The sequence below is a fragment of the Mastigoproctus giganteus genome, chromosome 9, assembly GCF_048544385.1.
Source record: "Mastigoproctus giganteus isolate SK-2022 chromosome 9, ASM4854438v1, whole genome shotgun sequence".
Taxonomy (NCBI): Eukaryota; Metazoa; Arthropoda; class Arachnida; order Uropygi; family Thelyphonidae; genus Mastigoproctus; species Mastigoproctus giganteus.
Window position 1 is genome coordinate 45,522,654 of NC_143583.1, and position 24,925 is coordinate 45,547,578.

The window sequence follows — 24,925 nt, forward strand, 5'->3', positions numbered from 1 at the left end:
TTCATCATAATAACGTAAAAAAACCATACAATTCCAGCTATTGGCATTTTCGCAAATGCAATAACATCAAGTTTACCACCCGTTTATAATTGCTTGCACTAACAGAAAAACCCAATATACCGGAAAGTGCAAATTGTTTTTATTGTTTTATGGTCTTGACCTCCAGAAATGTGCTTCAGAAAAATATCGTAAAGGCGTTTAAAATTGATTCTTATAATGGAATCATATGATAACGATGAAAGTGTAGTGCATTTTAATGATTTGAATTGGTAACTAATACAATTTACAAACCACACTCGCAACCTTTTATACCAGGCACGACATGACCTTAAGGTCATGTCGTGCCTGGTTGGAGTCACTGCACATCTCATGCTGTAGCGATTCCTTTAACCAAAACAGATGATGTTGTGGCCATACCATTACTGAGACGACCATCCTCTTGGCTGACAAACGTTGGCATTTACAACACTCCCGGCATTACAGCTACAACTGCAAGCATTCCCCTCTAACAGCTAATTGTTGCATACACAATAGTTCACCATACATGACTGTCATGGCACGCACATAGAGCTTACTTGTGTTTTTTGCTTGTGTTATTTTAACTTGTGTTTTTTGTTTGTGTGAACATCAACGTATTTTGACATAACATTAAACTTATTTTTAACTGCTCTGTGTATTTTTAACTGCTCCGTTTTTGCTCTGTGGCACAATAATTTTTTAAGATTAATATGAATCCAGAGCACAAAGGCTTTTTTGCCTAAATTTAAAAATAAAGTTCAAATTAATTTGTTAAACTTAATACTTTTCTTGTCGTATTTTCAAGTGATGGCACCCCTTTTTGACTGGCACCCAGGACGGACTGCTGCACCACCCCCACCTTTGCCGTGCCACTGTTTTTGAGACACTAAGCATATTCAGCAGACATTTGGTTCCGTTAAGAACGTAGTATTCATGGAGGGATATTCAAACACTTTTGGTCATATAATTTTACATTATTGCCAAGAGAAAAGAACACATAAGTGTGTACTGCACACAGACACACAAAATCAAATTGCACAAGCAAAGTTTGCTTCCCTGGGAAACAGGCTAGTACACCTTGGAGACAAACTGAAACAGTATATCTCTTAGTGTTTAAATACTTTACATAACATATTACATATGTATGTGTGCATTTTGAAATTTAAAGCATTCTGTTTTGCAGACGTCCTCTTGAATTGGATACAGATGGCATATGGTGTGTGTTACCTGCGTCATTTCCTGAGAATTATACATTAGAAACCACAAACTCCAAGAAGCCAAAAGTAACTATATCATATCCAGGAGCGATGCTGAACATAATGGTTCAAGTAAGTACTGTATATTATTTATATATTTTATATGAGACTGTTTATCCTTCCTTGGAATTTGTGACTTATTGTTGAAGAAATATCATATAGCATGTGGATGTATGTCGAAGTGGTCAACATAATCTTTGCTGTGGTAAAGATACTTGCTTCCAAAAAGATATGGGCCACACTGAGAAAATTTCACTATACTAATCTTTGCACATCTGCAACTTATAATTGATAAAGATTACATGTTATAGATTGCACTCTTTGTGCCTATTAAAGAATGCACAATTTGCTTAGCATTACATCATAATTTCAATGGTGTCTTCAGTTTTAATTTTTTTTTCTGATATCATTAGTTCCACATTTTTTTTCTTATAAAAACTCCAAACACAAGAGGTATTAGAACCTATAGTACTTAGTGCCGTGCATGGGTTTGATGGTTGAGAAGATGAAACAAAATATTTGTTGATATCAGACTTGAACTTCTGTAGATTGTAATTTTCAGGAAATACAAATGGAGGAGGATTGTTCCAGAGAACAGAAGTTGAATGAATAAATGAGGAAGAAGAAAAGTTGGTTCTGTGAGTTTGAAGTTGGACAGTAAAAGGATGTTGACTGGTTGTGGCACATGTTCGGACTGCTTTGGAAGAGAGATAGAGAGAGAGAGGGAATTATAGTAGCCAATTCAGAAGAACAGTGACCATGGAAATATCTATAGAAAAGGCATGTAGCAGAAACAGAACATCTATGAGACAGAGAGTGTGGACAGACTCTGTTAGAGATGAGTTATTAATTAACTTAACTGCTCTCTTTTGAATGGAATTTAGGAGCCTGAGAGAGGTTTTGGGGCACCATCCCAGATGTGGGAACAATATTCCATGTTAGGGTGGATTTGCAATTTGTACAGAGTGACAGAGTGAACAGCTGTTTGGAAGAAAAGTAATGCTCAGAGTGGAGTGAAAGAGAATATCCAGTTTTTTAGATGCAGAGGAAGCAATATTTGTAATGGGCTTATGCCAAGAGAGATTAGAAGATGAGAGATCATATATCTGTATTGGGTAATCGCTAATAGAGATATATGATCTTGCCTAGAAATCAGAGTGTCTTCTATGATAAGCATAGGAGCAGAAGAATCCTTTTTGCAAATTATAAGATAGGATTGAGTTTTAAAGGATTGAAATCAGCATGCAGTTGCATGTGGTGGTGCAAGGATTTACTCATGTTAAGTCCCTCAGTTTTTATGTTCAAGTATTAGTAATCCAACAATATTTTATACTCTTAGATTGCTAGAAGGGAGCCCTTTCCAATGGTGATGTCAATTTTCATTTTGCTCTTTCAGATAAAGCACCTTTTTACATTTTTATTATCGCACATAAGGCCAAGGATAGCCCAGGGCTACAGAAAGAGCTTCTGTAAATAAAGCAATAATTGGTGTCTGTTGCTGTTTACAGCCCATCTGCAACAAAGTTAATTAAGGATGAGCATTGTTTTTTGTTTTTCCTTCTCCCTCATAACGGTAATGGCTGAAGCTAGCAGTGCACAAATCGAAAAAATATGTAGCATATGTCAAAAAACTGATATTCTTATAATAAAATGTATTATTTGTGGTCAGTTTTTTGGAGGCTACTGCACCTCCTTGAATATTAAGAAACTTAGCAAAGCAAAGAAACAAAATTTTATTTACTTTTCATGTGCAAAACAACAGGACAGCTCAAAAGAATTAACTGTTCTGGTAAACATGGATGAAGACATTCAAACTACAGAGCAAATTTTATCTGATGTAATAGAAAAACTCTCTTTCTGCAAGGTTGCAGACCAGAACAACTCCCTCATACTGGAAGACTCAATTCAGGACATCCTTGGTTGTGATGCTTGCCAAAAAAATTGTGGGCATGGAATACTGATGTTGCCCACAAGGCAGCACACTGAAACATCACATGTAGTAACAGTTACTAAAAATAAGCTTACAAAGATGCTCAGCGAGTCTGTAGAACCTACCCTATCTTACAGAAGATTAGTGCTCAGATCTCTGCAAACTTCTCTGACCAACTACTTTCCTTCTATAAATTCATATGCACCCTACAAGAAGAAAACAACCTGCTTAAAGTGCAAAATCTCAAAATCCTACACAATATAAAGTGACTGGTGGAGAAGATGGATAGCCTGGAAAATTTCACCCACAAGAAGAATAAGGGTTACAGGCCCCACTTCTTCTCCTCAGTCATCCTCTGATCAACCAGGTGTGAACATTAGCAAAGCAGTCAATTTCTCTCCATTGTGAGGTCGATTACACTCCCACCACTAATAACAAAGCCAGTTGTCATCCAATGGTTTGGCAAGTGCCTCTCTGATTACACAAGAAGATGCAGTGGACAACTATCAGAGCTCTGCTGCCTTTGAGGCTCTGTCCCTCATGTCTGGAGATTCTTGCTGTCCCATCATCATATTCCCCTGAACCTGCTTTTATTTCAGTCATTGCTGAGCAAATCATCAGTGTAAACTTAAGAGAGAAAAACAAGAAAGGGGAAGTACCCCACAGACTACAGGACCCCAGTTGCAATAGTATTTCACATTCACCTTTGCTACAAACAAGTGGCAACACCTTGAATGGGACCCACACTACTGGTAATGATGTCTGGCAGTGTACAGCACCTTGCTTTTCTAATCACAAGGGTCCTGGTACTGACATTCATAGCACACACAACCGAGATTTGAATAGGCTGGCAAAATATAATATTACAGCCATTCCTACATGAGAGAAGATCTTTATCTCCAGATCAGGCCCTGCAATGTAGCCCAGTCAATCAAAGGTGTGTAAATTGAGTTTGAATTAATAGTAGAAATTAAACAATTAAAAATGAGGCATCCTGCTTATGCCTCATTTGTTGTCACTTGTGCAATGGGACAGTCCTCATTACTTCTGAATTTTCAGGACTGGCTGGCAGAGTTGCTTGATTTTATCATCCATCTAAACCCTACAGGGATAAATGGATGATAAAATCAAGATCAAATAGCCCATCTGAAACATCACAGTAGCAACCAAATCCTCTCCCCTCTCTGAGACACAGGATTGCCAATGTGTGGTGTTTTTTCCAGAATGTTCCAAGCATTTCCAACAAGCTTCCCATGCTACAAACCTGCACGATGATGGCTGACTTTGATTACATTTGCCTTGTTGAAACATGGTTACACAATAACAGACAACTAAATATTCTTGCTAATCTGCTTGGATATAAATGTGTTGCCACTGGAAGAACTGAAGAACGCGGTGGAGGAACCATGATCCTGTATAAAGATGAATATTAGTCTACAAAGGAACACCTCTTCAAATGAGATAATTTTGAAGCCACCTGTACTACCTTTTTCAATGGGAAAATAAAATTATAAATCTGTCTTATATATCTGCCTCCTAAGCACACCAGGGATTCAAGAAATTAGTTCTTTGCATTGCTTACCAGTAATCTCAATCCATCTGTTGAAATCTCCATCTTAGGAGACTTGCCAATTTCAAAACATACTGCCGCAAAAAGAAATCTTGATTCTCTTTCACAACTTAATCTGAAACATCTGGTAACTGACAGTAAAGTGGAGGAGAAATTTTTGAAATTAAACATAAGAAAGGCACCTGGGGTGGATGGGAGCTATCCAGTTATATTAAAGGAGGCAGCAAAGGAAGTAAGCACACCCTTAGCCATAATTAAGAGAGAGCTTCCTGGGACTCAGGGGAGATACCCATGTACTGGAGATGTGCAAATGTGACCCCAATTCACAAAGGAGGATCGAAGGGCAGCACAGGTAATTACAGACTTGTTAGTTTAATGTCTGTTCCAGGGAAATTAATGAAGGCACTGGTTAAAGAAGCACTGCAGGATCATCTAGAAAAGACTTCAGTTATAGCTCAGACACAGCATGAGTTTGTTAAGGGGAAGTCTTGTCTAACCAGTTTGATTGGATATTATGATGTGGTCACAAAGGAACTGGATGCAAAGAATAATTTTGATATCATATATTGGCTCACATCTGATGAGTATGGGCTTGGCACACCCAGGGTCCTGAGCTGGATATCATCGTTCTTCTCTTTCTTGGTGATTCCCTTCTACTTTTGTCTCTCTCTCTCTCTCTCTCTCTCTCTCTCTCTCTCTCTCTCTCTCTCTCTCTCTCTCTCTCTTCCCATCTATCTCTCTCTATCTATCTCTCCCCCTTCTCCCTCTCCCCCTTCCCCCCCTCTCTCTCTCTCTCTTAGGGAACTTGGGAATTTTTTTTTTGGCTGGTGCAGCATAAGCCTCAGGCTTCCTTGCACCATATAGCTAATAATAATAGTAATTTAGATCTTAGAAAGGCTTTTGATACTGTTACACATGGAAGAGTGCTGCACAAATTGGAGCAGTGTGGCATTGGAAGCAAATTGCTGCTGTGGATAAAGGGATGGTTGAATGGGAGAAGACAGAGAGTGGTAATTGATGGACACTGCTCTTCATAGACTAACGTTATTAGCGGAGTCCCCCAGGGTTCAGTGTTGGGGCCATTGTTGTTTTCTGTATTTATTAATGATATTGATGATGGTATATCAGGCTTAATGTCCAAGTTTGCAGATGATATGAAGGTTGGCAGGGTTGTTAATGATACTAACAGCAGTATGCTGCTGCAACAGGATCTAGAAAAGTTGAGCAGATGGGCTGACAGTTGGCAACTTAAGTTTAACATTGACAAATGTAAAGTACTGCATATGGGAAGCAGTAACCCCAGAGTAACATATCAACTGCGTGGTACTACACTGACATCATCATCACTGTCCTAACACCTACTTGTACCTGCGCTTCCTGAGCAATAAGCTCATCTGCGCTTTATTTCTCTATCCTATCAATTTTAATCTTTTGATCCTTAATCATATCCTCCGTATCATAAATCAAGCATTGTTTGGATATGTTACCACCCCTACCCAGAAGAGGCAGATATCCGCTATCTAAAGCTCAATTAAACTTTAAACTTCAAAGGCAAACTTCTATAAATTGTGATTCTTGTTCCTGCCAAATTAAAACTCTAAACATTTAAAATTAATCAATATATTTTTGTATTTTATACTTTTTACAACATTTTCTTTTATACAATTATAAACTCTAAAATCAATATAAAACTCTAAACAATAAAATTCATCAATATACAGGGTGTTTCAGTTAAACGTTTCAGAACTTCTAAGAGGGGTAGGGTACATCCTGACAACTCGAAATCATATAGCAATGTGGGGTCGGAAATGCTTTCCTGAAGCGGTGTTGTACACAGAAGCACCATAAAGAAAAGAGACCGTAAGTGAGAAATCGTTTTAATAATACATGAAAAGAAGCAAAAGGTACATGGATTAAAGTAAGTGTTCGAAGTTTCTTCCACGGGCTACAATGCACGCCTCACATCTCCGACGCATGGACATCCGAACATTCTGGAATACTCCAGGCGAATTTCGAATTTCTTCGGCAGCTACTGCGATTCTTGCAACCAGCTCCTCAGCATTGTCAACAGGGGTGTCATAAACTAGCGATTTCATATGACCCCAGAAATAAAGATCAAGACATGATAGGTCGGGTGACCGAGCAAGCCAACGCACGGGACCACCACGTCCGATCCACTGTTGACCAAATGTGACATCCAGGTAGTTACGAACATCTCCGCTATAATGGGCAGGGGCTCCATCGTGTTGGAACCACATTGTCTGTTGCGTCGATGCAGAAATCTGTTCATCTCTCAAAAGTTGTGGCAATACTTGCTGCAGAAAGATCAAGTAGATAGGTCCGGTTAGACGACACGGTAACAGGTAAGGTCCGATGAGGTGATCTCCCATAATACCGGCCCATACATTGACCGAAAATCGAATCTGTGCTGCACGACGTCGTATTGCATGCGGGTTCTCGACCGCCCAGATATGGTCGTTATGCGTGTTGAAAATTCCTTCCCTTGTGAAGGATGCCTCATCGGAAAACAACACTTCAGCAGGAAAAAGGGGATTTGTAGCACATTTTCCAAGGTACCACTGTGCGAAAGCAATACGAGGTGCATAATCCTCCGGTTGCTGTGTCTGGACACGCTGCACGTGAAACGGATGCATGTCTTGTTCTCGGAGAATCCTCCAGACACTGCAATGGGAAATCCCGACTGCGTTTGCTAGACTTCGTGTACTCGTTCTTGGATTCCCCTGTACATGCTGCAGCACATTCTGTTCGACGGCTGGAGTCCGTGCTGTTCTTACCCTGTCCCTGTCAGCTCTTTCAAATGAACCTCTCTCAGCTAACCTCTGGTGCAGTCTTGCAAAGAAATTATGACTGGGAATACGCCTCATCGGATATCGTTCCGCGTACAAACGCTGTGCAGCTGGCCCACTACAATTTGCAGCCCCGTACGCCAAATGCATATCGACTAACTCTGCGTTCGTGTAATCATCCATCCTACTAACTTGGTGTTCTTGTTCAAGAAATTCGAAATTCGCCTGGAGTATTCCAGAATGTTCGGATGTCCATGCGTCGGAGATGTGAGGCATGCATTGTAGCCCGTGGAAGAAACTTCGAACACTTACTTTAATCCATGTACCTTTTGCTTCTTTTCATGTATTATTAAAACGATTTCTCACTTACGGTCTCTTTTCTTTATGGTGCTTCTGTGTACAACACCGCTTCAGGAAAGCATTTCCGACCCCACATTGCTATATGATTTCGAGTTGTCAGGATGTACCCTACCCCTCTTAGAAGTTCTGAAACGTTTAACTGAAACACCCTGTATTTTTGTATTTTATACTTTTTTACAATATTTTATTTTATTGAACTATAAACTTTAAAATCAATATAAAACTCTAAACAATCAAATTCATCAATATATTTTTGTATTTTGTATTTTATACTTTTTTTTTTCAACATTTCCTTTTTTATACAACTATAAACTATAAGATCAATAAATTCCAATTCCAACTAAATCTCAACTCTATAAAAACACTATTTACATATATACAAATTTTTACAACTGTCTAATCCTGCTTGCTTCTCCAGTGAACTCAGCAAAAGCTTCATTCCATTCTCTATTCTTAAACAAGTCACACCAGGTGTATGAGTCGGAGCCAATCTGCCTAATTAACATATTCCTTGGTATATCAAATTTTACACATTGCCATAAAATATGCTCTGTATTCTCTAACATCTCACAAATACACATTGGATTTTCTTCTACACCAAGCTCTACTAGTCTTTTCTTTAACCCATGTCCAGTTATTAACATTGTTTGGAACATTCCTAGACCAGACCAAGATGAAATCTCTTTCATAGTTTTCACCGCGGGCAGAAAGGCAAAGGTAACACATCCCTTAGCAGAACTGCTCCATCTTTCCTGCCATATACAATCTATATCTTGCTGTAACCTTTTCTTTTCTACTTTCAAATTGTGTCTTCCATACTCTCTTCCCTCTTCTCTACAAGATTTTATTCCCATAAGTTCTATTCTCTTATTATTCTTAATTGCATATTCCATTGTCCTTTTAAGTATAATCAGATCCACTGGTTCCTTTTCTGCAATAACTTGCAGAGCATAATTTGAAACAGTTCTGCAGGACCATGTCACCGCCAGAGGGGCAAATCTCTTTGCTGAAATAAGACTTCTTTTAACATGGCTGTTAGTCACTCTATGACCCCATATATGTCACAATTGGTATAAATATACATTTATAGAGGTCTAAGGACTTGCCTTTCACTCCCCATTCTTGTGACTACCCTTGTGACTTTCCTAATTTTTAAATAAATCGACCTCACTTTATCTCAATTTCTGCATGTGAGGCATAAAGGACATCCTTTTATCCACATAAACTCCTAGGTACTTGACCAAGGGGGCATATGCTGCTATCGTCGTACCAAATATTTTTGCAGTTGGCCTTCTTCTTTCACTGAGCTTCCCTTTGAACAGAACCATGTGAGTTTTTTTCATCGATATCTCCATTTTATGAACCTCAGCCCATTTCTCCACTTGTCCCATAGCCCTCTTAATTCTCTCCTCCAATTCTTTCCTAGACTTTCCCACCACCATTATTAACAAATCATCAGCATATGCTACCTGTTTACATCCTACCCACTCCTGAACCAGTAGCTCATCCAATACAATATTCCAACTATAGGGACCTATGATTGAACCTTGTGGAGCACCTCTTGTTTCTTCCTGAGTAACTTTCCCATATTTTGTTACAGTTGTAACTTTCCTATCTTTAAAATAATCTTTTAAAACTCCATAGAACTGCACAGTACACTTCATTTTTCTCATTCTTTCAAGAAAGCTCGGCCACCACATACGATCAAATGCTCTCTTAAAGTCAAGAAATATACCCAGGACATAATTTTCTGGTCTCTTGTAGATATGACACCATTTTACCCACAGCATCTTCAGTAGATCTGCCCCTCTGAAAGCCAAACTGCCTAGGGCTGCTCATTCCACTACTCTCGTAGTATCCCTCCAATCTATTCAACACTCTTTCAAAAACCTTTGCAATAACCGGCGCAATGATGCCACTGGTCTATATGATCCAGGATCCATCCTCTCTTTTTCTCTATTATTTAATAATATTTTAATGTGGGCCTCCTTCCAACAACTAGGAAAGATTTTCTCATTTAAGCACACATTATATGACTCTACCAATTCCTTTCCAAATTTCAAACGAAACTTCTTTATCATTTCGGGTAGCATCTCTGCCTGGTGCTTTCTTTATCTTAATTTTCTCCAGTGCTATCTTCAATTCTTCCTCCATAAGTAAACTTTCAATTTCCTGCTCCCCCACATATTCATCATTTAATTTCATTTAATAAGAACTAATTTGTCTTTGTTCTCTACTATCCAAACTTATTTGATCTATAGGAAACAATGAGGAGGGCAAACCATGCATGGAGGACTCCCGTCTCTCGTACTCTGATTTTCTAATTTAATAGTACTATAAACTCGATAGTTTTGCCATGCTTCTCTCTTCTCTTTTTGAATTCTACCAACATATTCTCGTCTTATTTGTTGGTATTGCTTCTTTAAATCCTCCATTTGTTCACTTATTCCTCTTCTCCGTACCCTCTGGAAATTCCTCCTAGCCCTGTTCACTCTTCTCCTCATTTCCGCTAATATCCCATTCCACCAAGGAACAACCCTTTTTAATTTTGTGCTGCTCCTTATAAACCTGCAGCAACTTTCATATATAATACTAACTATTTTCTCAGCCTTTTCTCCAGCCAGGCTACTATCTATTTCTTTTCTATTATCTCTAAGTCTTTTTGTAATCTCTTCTTCAAAACACTACCAGTTCTCAGAACTCCTTGCAAATCTCTTTTCAAACCCTGTATTACATTCTACCCTGTCATCACTTATCTCGAAACTGATACCTCTACGATTGCTGATAGTCCAGTCCTCCCTAACCCTCCAACACCATATCTTATTCCACAAGGCTTCTGTATTAATGTTAAATCTATATTAGATTCTCCTTGTATAGTACTAAAGGTAGAGGGCTGGCCCAGCTCATTTACAATATTAAGTCTCTGACTTATCATTTCCTCTAATTGATTTCCTCTAGTATCAGTCTCGCGACTTCCCCAAGTTGTGACCTTGCATTTGAATCAATACCAATTACAATTTTCTTTCCTTGTAATACATCTACCACTTTTTCAATATAGTTTAAATAAGGCTGCAGTTCATCACGGAATTGGCAGAATACACTTACCATATATATGCTAGCAATCTCACTCAAGATCTCAGCACAGACTCCATGAGTAAAACACAACTCATCAATTTGTGTTACCACACAGTCTGCATTTCTCACTATGACAGCAGCCTGACTGTTTACTACACTGACAGTGGTAGATAATGAAAAGGACCTGGAAATAATTGTGCAGGCAGATATGGAATCAGATATGGAGTCAGATATGGAGCTACTCTTGAAGACAGTCTGCAAGAGTAGCTCATGGTGTCTTGTCAATGATATACAGGAATTTTTCTAGCAGGGATAAGGAGGTGATTATCGCCTTGTATAAGGCAATGGTCAGGCCACACCTTGAGTACTGTATACAGATCTGGAGGCCTCATTTTAAGAAGGAAGTAGAGCTGTTGGACTGAGTACAGAGAAGGGTAACAAGATTAGTGAATGGAACAAAGGGTTGCTCTTACGATGAAAGGCTTAAGTTTTGCAAATTGCAGTGTCTGGAGACTAGGAACCTGTGACGTGATCTGATTGAGGTGTATAGCCTTGAATGGTTTGATCATGCTCAATGCTGATGGGATTCTTCCTCTTGCTCAGAATAATTTCCTGAGAGGGCATAAATTATAAATTCAAATTGAGGAAAGACAGTTGTAGGATAGATGTGCGGAAGTTTGCCTTTAGCCAGCAGGTGGTTGATTTCTGGAACAAATTTCCATCTGTCCATTGTAGAAGTTGATAGCTTAAATAGATTCAAGGCAGAACTAGACAAATATTTGGAGTGAGTGGATGGGTGATATGAGAAGGTTTTTTTTTTTAAAGCTTGCTTTCTTGCATCATGTCCCTTTACTAATGCTAACGACACAATAAATTCTCTTCTAATAAACATATGTATTCTTAATAAATAACATATTAACTAATATATCTGACTTAACAAATTTCCATTAATAAATTTATAATAATCCTAAATGAAAACATGTATATAAATTTCTTTTCAAAATAATTTTTGTTGCTGAGTTTACTGTTGTCAAGTTGTTGCACACCCAGATATTACAGCCTTTGTAAAAAATGTGTATTGTGCTTATTTTAGAGTAAAACTTGGTGTTCAAGATAAACAATGGGCTAAACTCCAGCAACTAGAGGGATTAGATTACCAGACAGTTTCTTTCTCTTTAAATCAGACTCCAATCGCATAGCTGTAGAGACCACACTCAATGTTGCTGGAGCCAATCAGAGGGAAGGCAGACATTTTAATGGCATGCAAAGACTAAGATGCATTTAGGGCTAAAGCCTCAAGCTGCGAGCAAATTTAGACTATGTATATATTAAGTGCTTGAAGTGGTGAAACCCATGTTTAGTCTCTAGAGCAAAGTTTCCGGCATCCCCCCCCCCATTCTTCTCCTTCAACCCATGCACGGTACTAAGTACTATAGGTTTTGATACCTTTTGTGTTTGGGGTTTTCATAAAAAAAAAATAGCATCATTAATACACAGCCATTTCTGAATAAACAGAATATTTATAAGGCGGCATCATTTTAATTTATATCTCATATTGTGAATACCTTCACAACGAGTTGCCATGATATTGCACTACTTCGAATAAGTAACGCTTCACCTAAGGAGAAGACTAATGTTACTTATTCTCAGATAGGTATCACTACCCAAGCGGCACCGTTTTGAAATATGGTATGGGATAAAGATATCAGCTATCCTCAATATCTCTATAAGACTGAGCAAAGAAAAAAAGAGGTAGGAAAGTGACAGTAAGAGAGGGAGAGGAAAAGATGCCGTAGAAGAATGAAAGGGATAATTAGTTATAATTCGTATGAACTCAGAGCTCCATGCCCCGGCTGGGCAATGCACCCCCCCTGACGGGGACTGTTGTTACCCAGTCAGAGTCCTGCAAAGATGATTAAGATCATCCTCTGGTGCCGTTTCTGGCTCTTTAGTCTTCATCAGTGGGTAGGTAGGCAGACTGGTTAGACCAGACGTGCTTTCCAGTTTCCGGATATTTCTATGGAATTAACCCTTCAGGGACCCTTTATTGGTCCTGCTTTGGGACTGTCTAGGCTATTTGGCCCTTCTTCGGTGGGTGGGTAGGTACCCAAGTGATGCAATGATGGCAAAACAGTTATGAAGTATAACTCCACAATATGAGAGATGCCTGATGGTGTATGATGTATTTGGACTAAGATGCATTTAGGGCTAAAGCCTCAAGCTGCGAGCAAATTTAGACTATGTATATATTAAATGCAATAGCATCATTAATACTCGTTAAAATTTGCTCGCAGCTTGAGGCTTTAGCCCTAAATGCATCTTAGTCTAAATACATCATACACCATCAGGCATCTCTCATATTGTGGAGTTATACTTCATAACTGTTTTGCCATCATTGCATCACTTGGGTACCTACCCACCCACTGAAGAAGGGCCAAATAGCCCTGAAACGGTGCCGTTTGGGTGGTGGTACCTATCTGAGAATAAGTAACATTAGTCTTCTCCTTAGGTGAAACATTACTTATTCAAAGTAGTGCAATATCATGGCAACTCGTTGTGAAGTTATTCACAATATGAGATATAACTTAAAATGATGCCGCCTTATAAATATTCTGTTTATTCAGAAATGACTGTGTATTAATGATGCTATTGCACTTAATATATACATGGCATGCAAAGAATGACATTTTCTGCAAAATATATCAAACCAAATAGCACCCTCAAAGAACTTCGAGAATACAGATGGTAAGAATTAAACATGAAGCCTGCAGAGGAAGCTAGCCAGTTACTGGCCCTAAAGCTCACAAAAATTCAAAAACTGGTTTAATCCACAGCTTAAATATGGCTTTCGTAAAAAGCAAAGACTTTACAGGAAGTGGCTGAGGATAGGCCATCCTAATAACCGCATTCAGTACAAAAAAGTGTTCACTTCATAAAGCTGAAAAGACAAGCACATTATGCAGCTGTATTTTCAAAGCTAAAACTGGGAAAAAGGATATTTCCCCAGTGATAAGAGAAAAAGGGGTCTCATGACTGTTGAGATCTTTAGTGAATGGTTCAAGAAAAAATTTTAAACAACCCTCTTGTCCCTGACCAATTAGCAACCGAAGAAAACAGGATGAGAATAGCTGACCTCCTTCATCGAATTGCAGAAAAAGAAGAATCCATCCCAAACTTACTAAGAAAGACACCTCTAACAATCATCACAATTACCAAAGAAAACCTTATGAAAACCATAAATAAAATTCCTAATAAAGCAACTGGTGGTCATGATAACTTCCCTCTTTTCATGGCAAAATCAGCAGCTCTTATATTATCGAAGTGTTGCATCATACCTTCAATGAAATCATTCAAAAAGGTACTCTCCCCTGTATAAATGTATATGTGTAAAGTTAGGGTCTAACAACACCAGGAGTTTCCCCCATCTCTGCGTAGTATACATTGTCGTGTGTTACTTTTATAGTATGCTGTAAAAGCCAGAGATCTAAAAATGTATGGATACTGTAAGTGTAATGTGTAACTCTCCCCTGTATAGTGTGTTTGTGTCTCACGGCACCAGTGGTTCCCCCCCCCATCTCTGTGTAATATACATTGTCAATGTATATTACACAGTACAGTATTGAGGCCAGAGATTTAAAAGTGTGTGGGCTTTGGGAGGGGTAGTGTTGTGTACCATTGTTCATCTGGCCATTTAGCCGTTGGGCCCCTAATGGGACCCACCATTGCCCACACTAAGCCCCATGGAGGCAGACCAGATACACAGTAGCTCTATATTTTACTCTGGCAGTCCCTGCCACCTATTTTCCTGAGATTTCAGTGATGATTGGACGTTGTCCTGGCCTCTTGGATGGACCAGTCGGTAATATTATTAGAGAAGTTCCTGGAAGCCAAGGAGACATCTATGGTGGCCTCCTACAGTGTATTACTGAATGTGGGCAGATTGTTTGGTTGGTTTAACACTGTCAACTTTGAATTTGCAAGAAACTCTTCCAGTCTAGTTCCTTTTCTGGTGCCTTCTCTGTCTGGCATGTGACTTGCCACATTGGTGACCAGCAGTTCACGTCTGCACCAACTATAATTTTAGTGTTGGAAAGGGTATCAGCAGCCAGTTGGAGGTATCTTATGGTGAAGGTGTTGTCTTTGCTGAGGCAACAGTAGAGGGCAATAACATAAAATGCCCCCAGAGCTGTGGTGAGGTGGGCACATGCAGCCCAGGCTGTGCAAAACTGTGTGATTTTGGTCATGGTAATATCTGGATTTCTGACTGCAACTGTGGCCCACCGGGTGTCGTCCTCAAATTGTACTATCTTGTAGGTCAGGAGGTATCCCCTTGACTACCTTCACGTGTGAGTATGACTGTTGTATTATCATGATGTCTACATTCTTTTTTTCAGCCTTAACACAGATCTGATCTGCCATCGCGATCCCTGACTGGCCCTCTGTGCATTGATCTGCAGAAATTTTATCTCTGTAGTGTTGTATCCTCTAAGATGTGTCCCCGTAATCCAGCCTGGATTGGAACGAGCTGTTAACTTTCAGGTAGGTGGGGCACTTGTTATCCCTGATTGAGTGGGCACAGTCCAGCTTCAGACTCTTTCAGTTGGCACAGATTGTGTCAGTTTGGGCAATCCCTGTAAGTGTGGCGCCTCCGTAGCCAGGTGAGCAGGAGCAGCAGTGCGTAGCATATGCTCCTTGATTAGATCAGGGTTCGAGCCCGTGACCACCAAATACGGAGGATGCGGAAAGGTTCAGGGAATGACCACCGCATATCCCCGGAGCAATATGGCCTTAGTTGCTAATGCTCCTAAAAACCAAATAACAAACAAACAAACAATAAACCCTGTAAATGTGGCCTTTTGCCAAGCAGTGGCCGCATTTGGGATCAGTCTGGGTGCATTGTATGCCCATATTTACAACACTTGAGGCATTTGGGTATAGCCACATGTTCACGGAAACTGTGGCTGCCCCAATTTACATATACACTGTTCTGGGTGTTTAATACTTTCCATGCTATGGGCACAAGTTCAATTATCCAGTTTTGTTGAGTGCCTTCCTTGGACTTGGATATTGGTTGAATATTTTGGTGTCAGCAGTGTGTCCTTTCTCTGATCGGGGAGAGTGGAAATCAGGTTTCTTTGATAGATTTCCTCTGTTAATTGGTCTGGGGTCAGGTCATATATGACTATTGAGGGCCCATTTATTTTAGGGGTAGTCACTGTGAGCCCCAGCTCAGTGATTTTGGTATTAATGAAATTTTTTGCATTTCCTCATTTGTTTCTGTCTCTATCAGGATTCTGACATTTCTAGTTTTCCTGACCAACTATTCTGGTTTCTCGAATCCCTCTTTTAGGTTGGTCATGATTTGCATCTTTAGTTGTTCACTTGTTTGATTTTCCTCAGTGGTTGTTGGTGGGAGTACTACCAGGTGTGCTTGTTTTGGCAAAGTCTTTTTCTTTATAGCAGGCACACTGCTTTTTATGGTTGATTCACTGGCTGGCATCCTCAGCGCTTGTGTATAAGATGGGACACACTGTTGCATTTTATTTGCCCCACCGTCTAGGTATGCCTCCAGTTTCACAGTAGTTGTTTCATATTTTAGGTTTGTATGGTAAAGAATTGTCTCTGACTTTGTTCAGAGGGAGTCAGTCTGTCCCCTAACACCAGTGGTTATCTGGTTGTTGGAGTCTTTCATGAAATCCTCAAGGGCAGTATGCAGGATTTTTTTTTTTTTACGAAAACCCCAAACATGAGAGGTATTAGAAACTATAGTACTTAGTACCATGCTTGGGTTGGAAATTGAGAAGACGAAAGAAGATATTTGTTGACATTAGACTTGAACATTTCTAACTGTAATTTTCAGAAAATACGTACAAAGGAAGGTTGTTCCAGAAAATGGCAGTTGAATGAATAAACAAGGAAGATGAAAAGTTGGTTCTGTGAGTTTGAAGTTGGACAGTAAATGGATGTTGGCTGGTGGCAGCACGTGTTTGGAATGTTTTCAAAGAGAGAGCGGGAATTATAGAAGCCAATTCAGAAGAACAGCATCCATGGAAATATTACCCCCAGGGGCTCACATCTGGTGAGTATGGGCTTGGCACACCCAGGGTCCTGAGCTGGATATCATCATTCTTCTCTTTCTTGGTGATTCCTTTCTACTTCTCTCTCTCTCTCTCAGGGTAATAGGGAATTTTTTTTTGGCCGGTGCAGCATAAGCCTCAGGCTTCCTTGCACCATATGGCTATTATTAATAATAATAATAATAATAATAATAATAATAATCTGTAGAAAAGGCATGCAGCAGAAACAGTACGTCTGTGAGACAGCGAGTGGAGAGACTCTGATAGAGAGGAGTCATTAATTATCCTAACTGCCCTCTTCTGAATCGAATCTAGAAGCCTGAGAGAGGTTTTGGAGGCACCTCCCCAGATATGGAAACAATATTCCATGGTAGGGCTGATTTGCGATTTGTACAGAGTGAACAGCTGGTTGTGCTGTTGTTATTTGGTTTTTAGAAGCATTAGCAACTAAGGCCTTATTGCTCGGGGGATATGCAGTGGTCATTTCCTGACCTTTCCGCATCCTACGTATTTGGTGGTCACGGGCTCGAACCCCAGTCTAATCAAGAAGCATGTGCTACACACTGCTGCTACTTTCGGCACCTCCGTAGCCCACCTGGCTACGGAGGCGCTGAAAACAGCTGTTTAGAAAAAAAGTAATGCCAATAGTAAAAGAGAAAACCGTTTTTTAGATGCAGAGGAAGCAATATTTGTAATGTGCTTGTGCCAGGAGAGATTAGAAGTCGGTAATCCCCAAAAGAGAGATATCATTTTGCCTAGAAATTGCTGTGTCACCAAAGATAACCATAGGAGCAGAAGAATCCTTTTTGCGAGATGTAAGAGAAGACTGAGTTTTAGAAGAATTGAAATCAACTAATTGTGTTTGGCCCACTGGAGAGTTACCTGGAGATAAACATTTAAGGAATTGGTAGCGGATATTCCAGAAGTTGATTGAGCAGGGAAAGGTTTCTCAAAATAGAAAGTGGAATGCAATGTGCTATCATCGGCAAAACTATGGATAGGATTTCCAGTCAATTGAAGAAGGTATTAATATACAAGAGAAAAAGAGTGGGGGAAAGAACTGAACCTTGGGGGACACCAGCATTAGTGGAAAAGTTAGAAGACAGAGAGCCATCTACCATCACCCTCAGTGAGCGATCATAGAAAAAACTGGATAACCAATGACAAAAAACAGTTGGCAGACTATAAGATGGAAGCTTGTTTAGGAGACCTTTATGCCAAACCTGATCGAAAGCCTTTGAGATGTCAAGAGCAACTGCTTGTGTTTCCCTGAACTTTTCCATTGAATGTGTCCTTAAACAGGTAACATAAGCCAGAATATCACCAGTGGATCGACACTGACGGAATCCATACTGGCGATCATTGATCAGATGGAAGGTTTCTAGGTAGTTTAAGGGTTGGTGGTTCATTGATTTCTCCATTACTTTAGAAAGAGTAGACGTAATTGCAGTGGGACGATAATTTGAGGGGAGGGATTTGTCACCCTTTTTTAGGAACTGGCTGGATATGAGCAAATTTCCAAGCAGAAGGAAAAACACCTTTGGAATAAGAAAGTGAAAAAAGGCGGCAAAGAAAAGGAGTAAGTTCAGGAGCAGAGGATTTCAGAACAAGTGGAGAAATACCATCCGGACATGGAGCTTTCTCAGCATTAAGATTCATCAAAATCCTTCTGACATCTTTTTGACAGAAGACCACAGGGGGCATTGAATGGAGGGTGCTGGGAATGGTGGGAGGTGTTTTACCAAGATCATTGATACAGGAGTTGGAAGAAAAATGGGATGCTCGCAGGTCAGCTTTATATTTGGCGAAAGTGACAACAGAACCATCTGGTTTTGACAGATGTGGGAGCAGAGATGGGCAAAAGTTGCAGCCAATAGCTTTGGCAAGAGACCAGAATGCTCGGCTACCATTAGGGCAAGAAGCAAGTTTTCTACTCTTAGCCTGTTAAAAATATAGTTTGGACTGATTAATAACTGCTTTAAAATTGTTGCGAACTTTGGTGTATGCAGAAAATGAATCTGAAAATTTGGATACAAACCAATTACGATATGCAACGTTCTTCTCTTGAACAGCCTTAGCACATTTATTGGAAAACCAAGGTTTAGATAAAGGATGAGATTTTATGGTTGAATGTGGAATTAAGAATTCCATTCCTACAATAATAATTTCACTGACACGATCTGGGCAAATATTAACATCCGAAGTTTTGAAACAGTAATCCGACCAAGGAAAAGAAGAAAAGAAATCTTGCAGGTCATCCAATTTTGCATACTTGTAATGCCAAACAATAAGAGGTTGGGAATAGCCATGAGATAAAGGCTCCATTGGAGAAGAGACAATCAACAAGTTGTGATCTGAGGTGCCTAAAGGACCACTCACTTCGACCATGTACTTAGAGGAGTTGTTTGTTTGTTTGTTATTTGGTTTTTAGGAGCATTAGCAACTAAGGCCATATTGCTCCGAGATATGCGGTGGTCATTCCCTGACCTTTCCGCATCCTCCGTATTTGGTGGTGACGGGCTCGAACCCCGGTCTAATCAAGAAGAGTGTGCTACGCACTGCTGCTCCTTCCCACCTGGCTACGGAGGCGCCTAGAGGAGTTGTTTGTGAGAAAAAGATCTAGTGTGTTGGCTGTATGGTTAGGATTGTCCGGTATTCTTGTAAGTAAATGAACAATCTGTGCAAGGTCATTAGTAATTGCAAAAGCCTCAACATTTCGACCAACTGGGTCGGTGTAACTAGAAAACCAAAACCAGCTGGAGTTGTGAACATTAAAATCACCAAGGAAAATTACCTCACTGTTAGGAAAGTTGGACTGGAGAAAGCCATGTTGCAAAGACAGTAAGTCAAAGAGCTCCAAGTGATTAGTGGAGTTGGGAAAATGGTAGAGACAACAGATGAATTTGACACAATGAGGTAGAGAGATTTTAAGCCAGAGAAGATCGAAATGAGGAAATTCTAAATTACCCAGTCTCTGACAGGTAATATCGGAACGGATATATGCACAAGTACCACCTTTGAGGCGAAAGGAATCATACTGCGAATAATTTGGGCAACTGAGATGAGCAGTGGTCGAATCAACTGATAACTGAGATTTTGTCAGAAAAAGTACATAGGTTTGGCGGACTGGAAATGGACATAATTGAGATTAGAATTGAGACCACATATATTTGTGAAATGAACTAGGAAGTGTTTTGAAGGTTTAGATCTTTTCACCGATAAGCTTACTGTATTAGTTTGACAATTCGTGGTGTTTCGATTGTAAGAAAAAGTGTGGGGGGGGGGACATGCTGTATGAAGTAATGAAATTTTTGGATATGGCTTACATATGGTAAGAATATACCCAGATCCTTGACATAACGTGGCCTCGACAATGCTCCTTGCATACACACTACTCGGACTCCCTCCAGTTGCTATATGGCAGAGTAGGGGGTAGCAAGATTATAACACTAGCTTATCCGGAAGCCTCCTAAAGAGTTACCAATAGGTTCGACCCAGTGTTCTAACTAGTGCCTGTCCTGCGAATACCGTTTTAGATCTGTACCCTCGATAATGTAAGGAAGATTGGATCTTGCCATGATGTTCATCATAACCTCAAAAGTCATCAGTCATAATGCATGATGGAAGAGATGGGGATGGGTTGACCGGAACTTAGCTCTGGAGACTAACATGGGTTCCACCACTTTAAGTCTCCAATAAGCAAAATGGCGGTATTTTTTCGGTTGATGAGTCGTCTACCACATAGTATTGCCTGGTAACACGGAGGGGTGGCATTCTTCCATGTGGTGTGGACGCCACACTTCGACCCCTCGATCCCTCCATGCACTTGCACACCCACAGTGTGCATGTGCATGGAGGTTATATCCAGGGTTAAGTCCCACCATCTTGAAGGTGCAATAATTCAATAAAATGAACAAGTTATATCAAAATAGTAGAATTTCACAATATGAAAAGATTGATGCTTACGTAATTGTATTTGGCGTACATATGTCTGCACTGGACGACTTGTACACGTTTGATACAGTCGAACTTGATGCTTGCTTGCCTGTACATGCAGTGGTGCGACTCTAACATGCTGTTTTAGTTCAGTTTCCGCGCAGGCCGTATAAAAATTATTCACGAGCCAGATTCGGCCTGTGGGCCGTAGGTTGGACACCACTGCACTAGTTGATCCAGAAGCCTCCCAAAGGGTTACCAATAGGTTTGGTCCGCTGTACTAACTAGCGGCTGGCCTGCAAACACTGTTTTAGAGCTGTACCATCGAAATGAAAGGAAGATTGGATCTCACCATGATGGTCATCATAACCTCAGAAGTCATCAGTCATACTGCATGATGCAAGAGATGGGGAAGGGTTAACTGGAACTTAACTCTGGAGACTAAACATGGGTTCCACCACGTCAAGCCTCCAATAAGCAAAGTGGTGGTATTGCACTGTTGATGAGAGTCATCTACCACCTAGTATTACCTGGTAACACAAAGGGGGCGGCATTCTTCCATGTGGTGTTGTTGTCACACCTTGACCCCTCCTTACATTGGTTCACACCTGGGTGGTCACCCACTGTGTGCTTGTGAATGGAGGTATTACCCAGGATTACTAACGGTACCACCATCGTGAAGGTGTATGCAGATGATTTGGCTGTCACAGACCATCCGGACTTTGCCGAAATTGGGTCCACTTGACTTGAATGTCACCCGAATATCAGTTCCATCAGCGTTTTAGACTCCCAGGTAGTAAGTACAGCTTGTCTGGCATATCTGAGAGAATGTCTGTGACAACCTTGACCAAAGGATTTGAGTTTTTTATAATACTGTGCCCTCTGACAAGGAGGGTCAAGGGGGCAGGGGCCTCTGGTTATTTTTGTCTCCACAGTCAAATCAATTTGTGGGATGGAATCCTCCTATGTATCCTTTAGCTGAGCACTCTGGCTTCACGTTTCTCTGTCAGGTTTGGACGTGACCAGCTTCTTCCACTTCTTTTTCGAGGCTGGTACAGACCTCATCTCATCCATCGCTTGCTGCATGTTGGTGTCATGGATACGAGTCGGGTCCAGTTGACTTTCAGCACTTCCCTGGGTTTCTTGGTTCATATGAGTGTAGTAGGAGAATGTCACAGTTATTCACAAGTTTCAGATATTTTGACAACTTTTAAAGTTCAAAGGCAACGTTCAGGTTATGTTTGTTTGCTGATGCGATGAGTGGCAATGGCATATAGCAATGACAAATAAAAGGGGATAGGTCCGCAGCACAAGAGGGGAAGGAAGGGGCAGGGAAGCACTTTTTGCTAGTGAGTTTTTGTTGTTTTTTTTTGCTGCCAGGGTGCTTGTGATGTGTTTGCTAGAACGTGAGAGCAGATAATGAAGGTTTTTTTTTTTTTTTTTTATAATGATAATAATTTAGAAGAGATGGAACAAGGTGTGATTATTGTCTGGGTAGACATTTGTTGGGTTACTATTTCGTTTCTATTGGCAGTGTGGTTATGGTGCATGGTTCAGGAGAATTTGGAGGGAATAAGGATTCCATTATTTCAGTAATATTAAGATTCTGCCGGCCTGGTAGAGAGGAATGGCCCACAGAGCTTGCACACTTCAGGGACAGGACAGAGAAGGGGGTGAGAATATTTGCCAGGCTTTAATTGTTTTGTCTAAATGAAGAAATGGAGGGTATGGTTAAAGAAAGAGGGCGAGGCCCCTGGTTTCAAAAGGATTGCCCCAGGGTCCTCAAGGTGATAGAATGGGAGTTATGGCCATGAGAATGTGTGCATTGTTGGCACTCAGTGCCCAGCTGCCTTGTCAGTCAGTAGTTGGGATAGCATTTTAGCTCTATTGGTAGTATGGGTATGGGGGTTGGTTTTGAAGAATGGGGAGGATATCAGGATTCTATTGCTGTATTGGTATTTAGAGTTTTCCAGTTAGATGGGGAATTGCTAACCTAAAGAGGCATAAATTCAAATTGAAGAAAGACGGTTGTAGATCAGATGTGCTGAAGTTTGCCTTTGGCCAGCAGGTGGTTGATTGCTGGAACAGGCTTCCATCTATCATTGTTGAAGTTGATGGCTTAAATAGATTCAAGAAAGAGCTGTACAGGCTTTTAGAACGAGTGGATGGGTGAAATTGGAAGGTGTTTTTTTTTTTTTTTTTGATTGATGCTGCATAAGCTTGCTTTCTTGCATCATACATAAGCCTCTGCTCGTGTTGTATGAAATAATGAAATTTTTAGATATGGCGTAAATGTGGTAAAGATATACACAACTGCTTGACATAACATGACCTCAACAATGCCACCTGCATACTCGCTACTCAGACTCTGTCCATTCTCCAAAATGAATAAGAGTTTACCTCCATAATTTCTTGTAAAATGCTTCAATATCAAACACTCTGTTATACAAAATTTGATATGGTGAATTTAATAAAATATCTTAAATGTATCTTTACACTCGAAGAAAAATTGATGATCAAACATACCCGGTACCAATAGTTTAACAACTCTAAACTTGACACTCAAGAATACGATAAATCATCAACCACTACTTATGAGTGAAAAAACATTAGTATCATTAAAATTGGTAAAAACAAATGTGAATATTATGCAAATATGGTTACTATCCTGAAGCAGATGAAGCTTTTCAATGGAAGGTTGTGTTCACAGTTGAGTACACACTATGGGATGTATGGTAAAATTTAAAGACAATAGATTAACTGCTTTCGTGGCACAAGCATGTAAATAACCAAAAATCTGAAGTGAGAAAGGGACATTGAACATTATTCGAGTTTTGGTGCAATTTAATTTCAAGAATTTCTGCTGTTAATAGTTTAGTATAAATATGTTGAATATTAAGGATTTTTGCTTCATTAAAAGGAAAGTGTGTCCTTCATAAACTGTGTGAAAAGCTAATTCAGAAGCTGAAGATTGAGATGCAAGGACACCTGGGGGTTTGTATATAAGTTTGGGAAATGCTGCCCTAAAACATTTATTAGCATTAGCAAAGGCACATGATGCAAGAAAGCAAGCTTATATAGCATTAGCCAAAAAAATAAAAAAAATAAAAAAATAAAACCCTTATTTCACCCATCCACTTGCTCCAAATGTTTGTCAGGTTCTGCCTTGAATCTATTTAAGCTATCAGCTTCTACAATGACAGATGGAAGTTTGTTCCAGCAATCAACTACCCGCTGGTTAAAGGCAAACTTCCACACATCTGTCCTACAACCGTCTTTCCTCAATTTGAATTTATGCCCTCTCAGGCGATTATTCTGAGCAAGAGGAAGAATCCCATCTGCATTGAGCATGCTTAAACCATTCAAGGCTTTATACACCTCAATCAGATCACCTCGCCTTATTAATCTTTCATGGATTCTTTAGCAGTTAGATTCAATTTAAAATCATGGAAAATCATGGCACATAAATTTCGACAATTAATCTCTATTTTGGCTTATGCAATTAAAAAAATAAATAAATAAAGCATCTTGTCGACAAATTCATGCCCTCCAGTGGTAGCTATTTAAAAGAATTTGATGGAATTTGGAATTTTGGGTAAATAAAGAATGCAGATTTTAATGATAATATTTATTTTTATTATTTAACATTGATTGTAAAATGTTTTGGAGTGGTGTGTGTGTGTGTGTGTGTGTGTGTGTGTGTGTGTGTGTGTGTGTGTGTGTGTGTGAGTGAGTGAGTGAGTGAGTGAGTGAGAGAGTGAGTGAGTGAGTGTGTGTGAGAGATCTTGGGAGTGTCATTTTGCTAGGGATCTGGACCTGCTAGGAGGGAAAAAAAATGAAAGCATGGAATGATGAGATGAGTTTTGGACAAAAAGATTCTCCTCTTCTTATAGAAG

At 39.9% G+C, this 24,925-nt stretch overlaps 1 protein-coding gene across 1 annotated transcript in view; it reads left to right on the plus strand.

Annotated features, from left to right (window-relative positions):
- PolE1 (DNA polymerase epsilon catalytic subunit 1) overlaps positions 1-24,925 on the plus strand; it is a 650,197-nt gene that overhangs the window by 260,808 nt on the left and 364,464 nt on the right. The window contains 1 exon segment of the mRNA XM_090380641.1: positions 1,202-1,346. Coding sequence (XP_090236767.1) covers positions 1,202-1,346 — 145 coding nt within the window.